Genomic DNA, 13,158 nt, shown 5'->3' on the forward strand with positions numbered 1-13,158 from the left:
AGAATACCATAGAAATGCCTAGACAACCACCAACAACATTCTATCAACCACAGAGTAATATGCTACAGAACACTTAAGCAACCACATAGTAGCAACATTCTGGCAAAAACTAGAACACCCTAGCAACTGCACAGTAATATGCTAGAACCTTGTCAGCATCTGCATAGCAGCACCCTGGCAACCACCTAGATTACCATAGACATATCCTATATTAATCTTAAATCTCCTGTACTGCTGTTCTGCTGGCATCCTTCACTGAGATAAAAAAAAAACTATTGACAAATTATAATTATTTTGCAGAACGTCCACAAGGTCAGTGGCTGTACGACCTTTAAGCTATAAACTTAATAATAATGTGGATTAAAGCCTAGGCCCATAGAACATAAATAAGCATGGACCTGCACAGCATACTAATGCTTCTTGCTTGCTGTCGTAAGGGTTTTTTAGAGGCCCAGCACTAGAAAACAATGAAGTGACCCTTGGGTCAGCTGGTAGGAGGCGTCTTGATTGGCTCTTAAAAGAAGGAAATTGAGTTTAGAGCACCATCCAAACACATTCACAGGATGAAACGCATTCCTGAATCCTGTGAAGCGCCGCACATGTCTACTGTCAGGCGTCTCACAATTCTATGCACCTGCACGTCCACTACGCAGTTCGCACACAGACATGTACTCTATTTCCTCAGCTCGAGCAGATTTAGTGCACTGAAGCGTTCTATACTAACACAGATCTAAATGCCAGCCGCGCTGAAATTCCAGACAGCTGGCTAATGCCAGAAACGTCACAACACTAGACAGCTGGCTGACACCTTAACGCACGTATGCATCATACATACACATTCTGCCTTGTCACCACATACTCATGCAAAAACAACATCCGTTTGGAGGGCTTCCATGGGTGGCAGTGTCTACAGTGTGCCAGAGAAAACATCTGAATCTAAGGCTGAAAACAAAAATAATACTTGTTTCTGATGCAAACACTGAACCGAATCGTTTTGCTTGGCTACCTTGTGCATGTAGTTTTTTTGTAGTACAATGTATTAAGTGCACACTACAGGGGGTATACTGTACACATACCACATACTGCATATACATACAATATTTTAATATGTTGCCAGCCCTGGTATAGAGAGACTAAGCTATATTGTGTTAACTTCACAATAAAACAAAAATCAACTATTTAAAAATAGATTTAGAGCACATTAAGCTGTATGCATTATATAAATGCATATAATATTATATTATTATTATAGAATATTATAATATTATAGAAAATTTAAATAAAACAATACAATATTCTCTACTTTAACTAAAATGGTCTACTCAAAATTAATCATGATAATGCAAAAAAGATTAATCTTGATTTATATTAATTTGTTGACACCCTTGGTATAGAGATTCTACATTGTTTATGCCTGCAAAAGCACTCATTAGATTTTCATGTGTGTCTTCCCCTCTATGATTCATGAACAATCTCTCTTTATTTCCCCCCCACACATATAATTGTAGAAGTAATAGCTCTCATCTGTCCAGGCCTGATTACCCTCGGTCTCAATGGATTCTTCACTGTCTTTCAACTCTGTGCTACTGTTTGATGCTATCATGATGATGGATCCCTGGTCTCCTGCCTTACACAAAAACACACTCCTCCTTCACCTCTCACCAAGTCTCTTTTCTGTCTAATCCCCTCTTCAGCCAATGCCCTCTAGTTTGCCTCTCTCTTCTCTCTCTGAGACTGCTTTTGTAATCTCTCTTTCCAGGCTGTGCGCTTGCGTGTTTGAGAGCACAGCAAATATGCTGCTAAAATTAACTGTGAAAACAGAAAGGAGCCAAAATAGAAAATAATCAATGCAGGTGGTTGTGTATTCTTAGGAGGACGCTTTGATGGAAGAACTAGCTATTGGATATTTAATGCCTTGCTGTGGGAATGCTTGTTTGTGAGTAAGTCTGCTTGTCTACTATGTATAACCGAAAGAAAGTCTCAGAAGATATTGCAAGGTAGCTTACACCTGCATTTTTGGTGAGGTCTACAGTATTTGTGACATTGGTTGACCTAGAACATTTCTTAAAAGGATAAATCACCACAACAACAAAAAATGTTTTATTTTTTTGTGTGATTTTTTACATTTATTGTGGACGCATTGACTTTCATTGAATGGACAAAAACGGTTTCCCACAGAAAAAAAGAAATTGATACAGGTTTGGAATAACATGTATTTGAATTTAGTCAACTATCCCTGAAACAAACATTTTTTGCCACAATTTATTTAGCTTGTGCTTGTTTTTTTGTCCTTGTCTGCGCTTGTGAAAAAGTCCAATCAAAAAGCAGATTGATAAGCCTTTAATGGGCATTTCAAACATGAAATAGGTAGGTAATTTTTAACAATGGTGGGTTTTATTCCAGGGTCAATCACAGTTTGAAAAGCCTTAAAGTGTCTCTCCTTGTTTGTTTTATCTTGTATCTGTTATACGTTGGCATTTATGTGGTGTTGTATGGTTTTCCTGCTCACGTCCTCCCTCTCTCTCTCCTCTTCGTGTGGTCAGTCAAGGTGCAGAGGAGTAACCGGACATTGCCCTGGGAATCCGGAACCAACAACAACAGCAACTTCCTTCCCTATCAACACTATAACACCTACCACCCCGACCAGTCCCGCAGCCAGACCAAGCAGAAAACCTCTCCAAACAATCCCCGTAATGTTCCTTCCCTTTTCCTTCATCCTCATCCTCTTGTATCTTCCTCGTCTCACATCAGTGGCATATTTATTCTATTGTTTTATGGGTTTTGGCTTTATAACTTATACTTCCAGAATGATTTTCAAATGTATTATTTAATAAAAAAAACAAGGTCTCGTATATTTTTTTAAAAAAATTGGCTAATCGATGCCACGTGAGACCATAATCAAGTTTGGCGGAGTTCAGCAATATGCAAATGAGCATAGACAGCTAATGGGAGTGAAGATGCTGTATCTTTTGCTGAAGATGTAAGATTTAAAGTTATCTTAAATTATGCATGATGTCTTCATCTGTCAAAAAAATTCACTTTGTGAATCCTGTACATTTTTATTTTTTGTTTTATTTACATTTATTTATGCATTTGCCAGACACTTTTACCACATATTTAAGGTGTGTGTGCATATATATATATATATAGTAAATGTATTAATATTTTATACAATCAGTTTAAATCATGCATTATTTGAGAATCGAACCCACGACCTTGGCGTTGCTAGTGTCACGCTTCACATAAATAAATAATGTGATGAATACAGGAAGAAATGTTAGAATGTCTCATTTGCGCTTAATTTGATAAGACTGTTTTTGTTTTTGTATTTTTTAGCACGTATTATTTGATCTCTTTGGAAAACAGAGCAGAACTAATTTGTTTCTCGGCTGTTTCCTTCTCTAAACTATGCTGAGGCTAGTTTTTCTCTCTGTACTGCTCTCTTCCTCCATATTATATCTGGCCTTTATTCTCCATCTGTGGGCGTAGCTGAGCTCTATTCTACCAGAAGCGAGAGCACATTACGGCAAAGCTCAGACTCACCGAACAAAGCCAGACGAGCACTGAGCCATTCAGGGAGACTTGTGTGGTTTTTGTTATGCAGAAGATACACAGCGAATCCACAGGAATCATTTGTGTTGCCATTCATAGATGGATATGGAACATAATCCTTGTTAAGGAAGCGATATTGCACTATTGACATTCTAGCAATGTGACCTGATCGTTTCTCCCTGTGCGGTCATGGGTGGACTTTATGGTCTCAAATACATTCTGGGACATGTAGTCAATGATGACTGACATCCTGAGGCCCTAGATTTGCTCTCTAATTGGCTGATAAGATGGGGAGATTGTCACTTGTAACAAAAGCATTTGTGTTTTTAGGTCATGCTTTTCCTCTTTCAGCGGCCTTTTCAGCGATTCTGATTTGATTATACAGACACATTACTATAAATTCCAGCCATCAGGGCCCTATCGATCTCTTTTGCTGGCACTCTATATGCATTTCAAGGGTACCGGGAGACTGTTAGAGATGACCTGTAATTGTTTGTTTACACTGACAGTGATTTGCAGCACTAAAGCAACTGGATGTTGTCCATTGTCAGTGATAGCTGGCGTTTAGAGGTGACGTGATTGACAGAGACCATTGATGCAACCTAGGGAATGTTTTGATACAAAATAGGATGATCACTTTATATTTAAAAGTTCATATTTTATTTTTATTTATTATGCTTGGTTTTTATTTCTATTTCTTACCGTTTAAAACTAGGACTGCCAATAGGATAAAATAATTGATTAATCTGATGATTTTCAACCAGCCTTTAGACAGCAAAATGAAAAAAGGGGGGGGGGGGCATTAAACGTGTTTAATTGTTAATTTAATCTAATTGTAATTTAATAAATTATTATATTAAAAATGAATAATGCATTAGATTTATGATGTAAAAATATAGTTAATTTTCCGTTTATTTTGACAATCCAAAAAAAAATCTTAAATAATAAAAAAATTTAGTTAATATTACGTTTATTTTGACAATCCAAAAAAATAATTTTCTGTGGATCCGTAACACCCCCTTGCAGACTTCAGTTTGAAAACCCCTGCAGCAACCAATGGTACAGCAAGCTGCCAACCTCCAGCGATTTCACAGTTTGCCACTTATTTCACACATATGATTGAATTTAAAGTTGGCAACACAACTACAATCTCTTGTGGCACCTTCCCAACCTTCACAGTCATGATTCACATTCTCCATTCAGGAGGGCCATAAAGATGCTGTGGGCACTTCAATGCTGGTGGCTTCACATAATTTACTGTCATTCCATCAATACTTTTTAGTCACAGTCACAGTTTATTCCTGGATTATATATCCCCCAGGTTCTAGAAGTTCAAAGGCTTTTTCCATCTTTGAAAGATGTGTCCTTGATACGCTTGAATGCAAACTCCTCCGGGAGTTGTATTATTTAAGCCGCTGTTTTCTTTTTACCTTAAGACAAATTATCCAGCATTTGCTGGACATCAACTCTTTAACGTTTGCATTAGGAAGAGCTCATACTTTACAATTCACAAATGGACAAAAGGCCTCATTATGGCTGTAGATGGTTTAGTGTTTTAAAAACAAGATAGAAAGGCAGAATGTCCTTCCATGTGGCAAGAGCAGACAATCTGTTTCAAACAGCAATGCAAAAATAAAACCTTAATCTGCTGTAATCCTGCCATGTTTTCAGCAACACCAGTGTCTCAGCCAAACAAAACATATTTTTTTGTAGTAGTAGTAATGTTCTGCCAGTTAGGATTTTTTTGTGAGCGCTAAAAATATGGCTTTGAATCTCTCTATCTGATGAGTATGAACTGTGATCCGGTTCTTAGGCATTGCTCTGTGATAAGAAGTGGCTTTTAGGCAATTGGGAGCATTTTTAGAGATGTGCTTTGATGAAGACTTACCATCGTTCACACAATGTCAAACACGAGGCTAGTCTGCTACACTTTAATGAGTTGTTTTGTGCATTTCCTCGAATGGTGACAAACCGTGGCTCTCATTTCTAGCATCTGTTGTTAAAAAATGCAAAAGTTCAGTTCAAAAGATGGTATTCAAAATGGGATTTAAACTTTTCAAACCCAAAATGAAAAGGAAAAATTACAGATTCTGCACTATTTCTAGATCACTAACCCAAGTAAATTTGTCACATCGACATCTTTGTACAGACAGTCACATGTTTTCAAGAAGCTCAAAAAGCTCATTAAATCATCTCAAATCATGCTGGAGATCATAAACATCAAGCTTAACTTACGGAGTTCATACAGCTTAAGTACTGCTGTCTTTAAAGCAGAAGAAAGATAAACCAAATACTAAGACGTTCTGAAATTCTCTAATTGTTATACTGATAATGTCATTTGTAATGGACAAAAAAATAAGCTACTAAGCTCAACGGAACATTATATACTACATATTGAATGTTTTGAAATGAGTCATTGAGAGCTGATAATGAGTTTCTTTCTTTCCCACACAGCTCTGGGTTCATCCTTCTCTCCCACCTCCATGAGTGCCTACAGTCTGAGCTCACTCAACATGAACACGTTGCCACGCACCATGTATCCCACAAGTCCCCGCGGCACCATGATGAGACGCAAACTGAAGAAGAAAGACTACAAGAGCTCAAGTACGTTTGACTCAGTCATGTTGAATTTTTCGACTAATTCTAATTCGACTAATTTCAGACTAAAAGCTGTTTTTATTGATCAAGAAACAAAACATTTCGTACAATTCAAAACGAGGCCTCATTCTTAAAGAGATCTTTCACCCAAAAATTACAATTCTTTCATTCATCTCCTATGACTACTTTTTAAGCACAGACCGAATTGCCGTGATACTATCGAGTATCAAAAAATGTGTTGTCGTTTGGTACAAAATTTCGATACCTAAGGGGTTAAGCTCGTTAACGTCAGTGAGCCAATAAGCATGCAGCATGATTGGCTGTGGCGAGGCATCAAGGAAAAACACCAGTTTACACCGGTTATGCCCAGAGACGTGGATCAAGTGAGGCTGTAGCGTGTAAGCCTCCCAATCCCCATAGAAGTATAAGAGCGGTAAAAGAGCAAAAGTGTGGCTACGTTTCACCAGGCTCGATGCCAACAGCGTGCGATGCAATATTTGCCAAGACCGGCAACATGACAAATCCGATGCAAGGAATAAACTTATGAGCAGAAAGTTGCTCCTCCTTCAACTGCAAGAAACTGGAGTGTGTCACAAATGAACCGAAACTCGGCGTATAGGATACTTGCCTTGAGAAATAGGCATATAGAAAGCTTAAAATGTCGACTTTTAAACAAACCAATTCCAATCAAAAACAAATACTCTTTCCAATTGAAAGGTGCATTTCTCTCTATAGGCACACGTTCACTATACTAAGAAGAAGACGAGTCAGCAACGTCAACTTTATCATTGTAGTCAACACTGTCTCAGAAATAATAAACAATTAAAATGTCTCCTTGCTATTTTTTTCTCGACTATTCATTATCATTAGGCTACTTTTGCAAGAGCTTTTTGGCAAGCTTTATGTGTGCGCTTGAGCGCAAGGCATATATTCCGCTCCCAGGGGCCTATATGAGTCTTTGAGTCTGTAAAAAAAAGTCAACGAACTGAAAAAAATAAAACCAAAGTTTTATTTAGGCTATATGTAATGTTGTCTTGTTAAAAAAGATTTCATAAAATTGGTACTGGGGAAAAATAGTATTGTTCAGGAACCGGTATGGAAGTCAATGGTCAATATCCCCTAAAAATAAAAATTATCCCATAATTTACTCACCCTCAACCCATCCTAGGTGTGTATATCTTTCAGCCAAACACTAACAGTGTTATATTAAACACTGTGTTTAATATAACAATATATTAATAATTAATATTCCCAGTGTTATATTAAAAATTATCCATCCATCCATAAAAGTAATAAAAAGTAAAGTCCAAGGGGTTAATAAAGGCCTTCTGAAGCAAAGCGATGTGTTTTTGTAAGAATAATATCCATATTTATAACTTTATAAACTACAATCACTGGCTTCCGGTAACGGCCCAGTTCCACTTCATCGAGTCTAGTTCTGGCGGAAGAGTGACCCTTGACCTGACGTATAACAAATCGACGTACGTGGATGTGCAATGGATAGAGCAAAGCAAAACACCGGTCACGAATAAGAAGACTAAATCAAGAATTTTTTAAGAGAAATGTCAGAGAAGCTTGAGTTATTTTTATGAACCCGCGAGAGGCTTCTACTGTCACCTAAGCATACGCTACTTCTACATCCTACGTCATACGTGAACTAGACTCACGTATGGCCGTTGCCTTTTTTGGGCTTCAAAATCTCAGGTACTATTCATTCCCACTTGGAAGATAGGTTATTTTTTTTAAATAACTCCTATTGTATTTGGCTGAAAGAAGAATGTCATATACACCTAGGATGGCTTGAGGGTGAGTAAATTATGGGATCATTTTCATTTTGGGGTAAACTAACCCTTTAAACTTCAAACAAAATCGAGGTTACACTATATTCAGAAGCATTTTACAGTTTTGTGAAGAACAAATTGAGTTGATTCAAGTCATTATTCACTGATAATCTTGTTATTTTGTCAGCTTTTGTTATTTGCTGCAAGCGGATCACCCGAGAGCCAAATCAATTATTTGAGAATGAATTATTTGGTTTTATGAGTCCGGTTCAACAATTTATTCAAACTCAAAGGAATTTTTGTCCAGTGAATCGCAACTTAAATTTGATAATTTGATGTGGAGTGGATAAAAACATGCATAAAACAACAGATTTATTGGTGGTCCTTGCCCAGTTCCACTTTAATTCATTCTTTAAACCCTTTTGTTTTGATCAGAATGGTTGACCTAAACAGAAAAAGGCTTGGTTATTGATTTCCTGTGAAACGTCTGTAATGTATCAGCACCTCCATGCAGGCTCTGGCCAGGGACTTGTCTTGACTTTGATATTAGGTTTAGAATTTTTATAGCTGCCTATGCCATTCTTTGTGCGAAACGTAAGTCAGGAGGTTGAATATACCGCCTACAGTAACTCAGAAATGAACCTTTATAACTGCCTCATTATGCTAAGCGCATGCAAGTGTGCGAAAAGAGAAGTTTGGTCAAGCCACTGATAGCGACAAAAGCAATAAAACTCGAGGTCGCTCTGTTTTAAAGAAAAGCCACACGTCTATTATTCTTCCTGTCTCCGCTATGATAGCCTGTCTTTATCTGTACATTCAGACGAGTTGCACATGCTTCCCATCAACCCCCCTCTGGACTGGGCTCTGAATCTGAATAAGATCAGCGAGTGTGATAGAACTTACCTGAAGTGAATACAATCAGCATTCTCTTCCCATATCTGAAGCCGCCAAGTGAAAGAGGGAAATTACACCTCTGGCTACCCAGTAATTAGATCCTGAAAGATATTTCATATCCTTCAACTGAGCAGCGTCACTGCCTCTGCCGCAGATAATTATCCGACCACGCTTTCATAGCGCGTGGTGTGTTATCTGCGGGCTTTGTCAACAAGACCAATAAACAAACGCTGGGACTGGAAAATGGTTAATCAGCTGCCCATGACACTGACCTAGTTCATGGTAACTTTCAATACCTGACTTGTTTGTGAGTTGCATTTATAGCTGCTGGTTATTAACTGTAGAGAATGTAGATGTGAAAGTAATGATTGAGATGCAGGATGAGGTCATGGTGCCGACATCATCAGTTTTCAGATTCAGTCCAATGGGAATCAGTATTTCTGGCACTCTAGTGTTGTTGTTGGTGTTAACTGAAACTAAAACTAATTTTCGGTAATTGGAATAAGGCTGAAATAAAATAGAAATATTAGATGAAAAGATAAATCTGCAGTTAGTTGCCGAAATAACTTTTTTTTTTTTTTTTAAGTACTAAAAATGTAAGTAAAAAAATAAAGATATAAATATACAAGCAGGTTTCCAAAGCACTCTTAAAAGCAACATAGTTCTTGAAAAGTGCCAACGTTCTTCAATATTTCTTCTTTTGTGTTCAGCATAGGAAAGAAATTCATACAGGTTTGTAAGAACTTGAGGGTGAGAAGATAAAAGAATTATCTTTTTTGGGTGAACAATGACTTTATTGCCTACTTTATACAAGTAGGTGTGCTTTGGAGACCTATTTGGAAACAATTATACCATTCTTCCATGGTTTGGTCAAACAGATTGTCCCGCTCAGAAATAATGCCATTGGCTGTGCTAGAAGTTGACATTTTGCTTTGCTCAAACAACAGCAGGTTTGATAGCGCCACAGATGCAAAGTCCCCCTTCAAATGGCTTGCTTAGATGTCTCATTAAACTGGGATATGAGATGGTATTTTAAAATGGCAAAAAACTTCTGCCTATTTTAATCTGACTTTGAAGTGTTTAATTTACGTAGCTGCACTTGTTCTGAACATCAATTTTAATAGTTTTTCCTACTGCACTGCTTGCCACTTGTGTTTGGCTAATATACCTGCCGCACAGAAACAGAGCATCTCATCTATTACACAAATTTATTTTCACTTTTACTGCCATGAGCATGTGCATGGTCCCTCATAGACGCTGTTTGTTTAGAAAAATGATTCCATAATGGGTCTGTAATAGTTGTATTGAGTCTTTGCTCAGTTTTTATTTTACTGAGGCACATGAAAAATGCTTAATCAGAGGAGCACACCAGAGTATATTATATCATAATGGAAAAATTCATAGCTAAAAAGGAACACGCAGGATAATGCACAGTTGCTACTCTGTTTAAAAACCTCTTAGTCTAGTCTAAGCTGGTGTGCTGGTCTTAGTTGGTCTCCTAGCCTGGTCAAACTGGTCTGCTAATTTTAGAAGAGCATTTTTCAGCTGGTCAGGTTGGGAAAATCAGCTGTTCACCCAACTACACACCAGCTAGACCATGGGTGCGTTTCCTAAAAGCTTCGTTTGCCAAATATGGTCGCAAGTGCCATTGAACTTTATTGGTAACGACAGAACTTTCGACCATAGTAGGCTTTGGGAAACACACCTCAGACTGGTAGGTCCACTTAATGAAATAACCAGGTTTAAGTATTACACTACCAGTCAAAACTTTGGACCACTGTTGTTATTGAGAAATGAAAAGTAAATCAGAGAAAATCACGTTTTTGTCAGACTACATCCAGATCGGATTCAGAACAATGATCAAAACCATACATAAAGTGTGTCGAGTCCATCAACACCCCTAATGCTTACACAGTCCTATTCCTCGTCCTGGGTCGACATTTCATTCAGTAACTTTAGGCAGTTTTGATTTATATGCTGTTTAATGTTGATGATTGCATTATTTTACGTATGCATATGATTGCATGATATCGCTTGTTCCTGCATCTTCTTCGCATGTGTTTTTATCAGGAGATTCAGTACTCTTTCAAAACATGCGTAATAGCGCCCCCATGTGAAAACACGGAAAGCCAGGAAATTCAGTCAATGGGGGGGAAAGAGTTTAAAAAAAATGATAAAATGACATCACAAAATTACTAAACCTGGAAAATATTTTTTTAAAAACTCAATCAAAAATATGAATAAATATTACTTGCTGAAAAGCTTGAATTTGTATCAAATATAGATTGATAATTGCCCAAGAAACGCTAATGAATTTTAGCAGCTTTATCGCCAATCACATTGTTTCAACTCACTGCTGTGAAGCTCAAAGGGCAGCAAACTGTTCATTGCCTCACTGGCCCAAATTGAAAGCTTAATTAAAGCTTGATTAACTTCATTGATGCTCCAAATGAGCCCTATTTGCATAGCACCTTGATTTCACTGTCCGTAGAGCTCTGCACACAGGGAACCGCCAGTCATTTTAAGGAGCCCAATTGCCCAAGATATTTTCTGACAGCCTGTAGCGCAAAGGCAAATGAGTGAGGACAGGTCCACTGCATGTAGTGCCGCTGACTCAGCATTTCCAGTCTTTGCATGAGTGACGTCTTCTAGCATACAAAGTAGCATTGGTTTGTTAAAAGTCCCTCCTGAGGCCTTTACTGTCACTGGCTCACAGGGACATAATAAAGCTCACAGACACTTCTGAAATAGAGAGAGGGAGAGAGTGGAGCGATGCAGGGAGGGAGATACATGCTGCAAAGTCACCCATCAGACAGCAAAGACACGTCTCTGGATGTGATGCCAACCCATCTCCTCACACTGAGCGAGAACACAGAAGGCTGTGCCATTTTCAAGTGCGCTTTATACCAGCACGGTTTAGTGTCCTGTTACTTTTTGTAAAGCATTATAGGGACAAATCCCATGTATTTTGTTGTGAAACCTTGTTTTGTTTTTTGTGACGAATTTGTACCCGCAAGATCAGATGCAGTCAATGAAGCAGTGAATGTGAGGTGAAACTATCTGTCTTGTCCACACACACCATAAACAGACACATTGTGACCACCTCTTCTCCTGCTGAGGGAACTGTAAAAAGCTTTCACTGATGTCTTTTCTAAATCTTGTTTACCCCTGTTGGAGGTGGTGTCATGCTAATTTTAACGTTCCCCTCTGTGTTTCTGTGGTCCGGAACAAACCAGTCTGCGCTTAATGTACTGTGACCGAACTAGCACCGTGTCTTCTCACCAGGAGAATATTAGCATAATTTAATTGTTGTCTAATGCCTACAGTCCTCGTTTATGATTTCCATGCAGTTGTCAGTTAATATGTTCTGCTAGAGGAAAATATAATTACATTAAAGGACTGTGTTGAGGACATGAAGGCTCCTGGTATCTTCAGGCTACTGCATACACTTAACCCGTAGATATGTAGCGTAGTTAACCCAAAAAAAATACATTAATTATTATTTACTCTCCTTCATGTATTTTTTTAAGTTCCCTTCATATGATGCAGTAAAAAAAAAAAACATTATCCCAAATTGTAAAGGTGGTCAAAATGACCCTTATGCATTTCCTATTGTTATATATATATATTTGATGACGCAAGTCAAGGGCCTTGGGATCAAAGGTGCGTTTTCCAATTTAAAGCCTCAAAAATCTGTTCTCTGTCGAAGAAAATGTTTCAGAACCCTTCTGACTCATTCTAAGGATTTCAAGTTACAGCTGACTCATTTGGTCTGTGGGAAGCACAAATGAAGATTTCTAGCAGGAAGGAAGAGGAGGAAGTGAACGAGCTAGAATGATTTAGTCAGCTGGCAATTCTTTAAGATGTGTAGACGATGACCCCTCAGGTGCTTGCTTGTCTATCTGAGCTTTTGAAGTCTACCACAAACCAAAGACTCCACTTAACCGAATCGCCTCGCAAAAGCAAGAATCCCGAAGCGCACAAACCCTGGTCAGGTCAATTCGCAGTCTGCGGCCCCTGAGCCATTCGCAAAAATATCAGTCAGTATCACTTTCAGCGCTTCAGACAGAAGGAGTCCAAAACGATCGTTGATCGATGTTCACCGCAGGCATGTCCCTAAAAGTGTTTCAGCATCCAAGAGGCGTCCTATCTTCATCTGCGTCACCTTAACCTCCCTCTCTCATCCCTCACTCTCAATCAAAAAGGAAAGGTCACCGCATTTAAAACAATAAAGGTGTCTGGTGCGGTAAATCTAGCCCGTGAGCAGGGCCATCAATCTCGGATAGACTTACTCTTGAAGTCACACTAGAGAGATCTGGAGAGTATAACAGGC

General features: G+C 38.4%; 1 protein-coding gene across 26 annotated transcripts in view; it reads left to right on the plus strand.

Annotated features, from left to right (window-relative positions):
* The window catches only part of grip1 (glutamate receptor interacting protein 1), a 269,029-nt gene that overhangs the window by 219,243 nt on the left and 36,628 nt on the right, over window positions 1–13,158 (plus strand). For 24 of the 26 annotated variants that reach the window (XM_077234606.1, XM_077234610.1, XM_077234609.1 and 21 more), the window contains 2 exons: window positions 2,544–2,690; window positions 6,007–6,156. In XM_077234606.1, the coding sequence (XP_077090721.1) occupies window positions 2,544–2,690; window positions 6,007–6,156 (297 nt within the window). The remainder of the gene's footprint in view (window positions 1–2,543; window positions 2,691–6,006; window positions 6,157–13,158) is intronic. The other 2 variants (XM_077234612.1, XM_077234605.1) reach the window with 1 other exon arrangement.

This window comes from Siphateles boraxobius, unplaced genomic scaffold, assembly GCF_051911475.1.
Source record: "Siphateles boraxobius isolate OS27281-9 unplaced genomic scaffold, OSU_SipBor_1 19, whole genome shotgun sequence".
In the NCBI taxonomy this organism is placed as follows: Eukaryota; Metazoa; Chordata; class Actinopteri; order Cypriniformes; family Leuciscidae; genus Siphateles; species Siphateles boraxobius.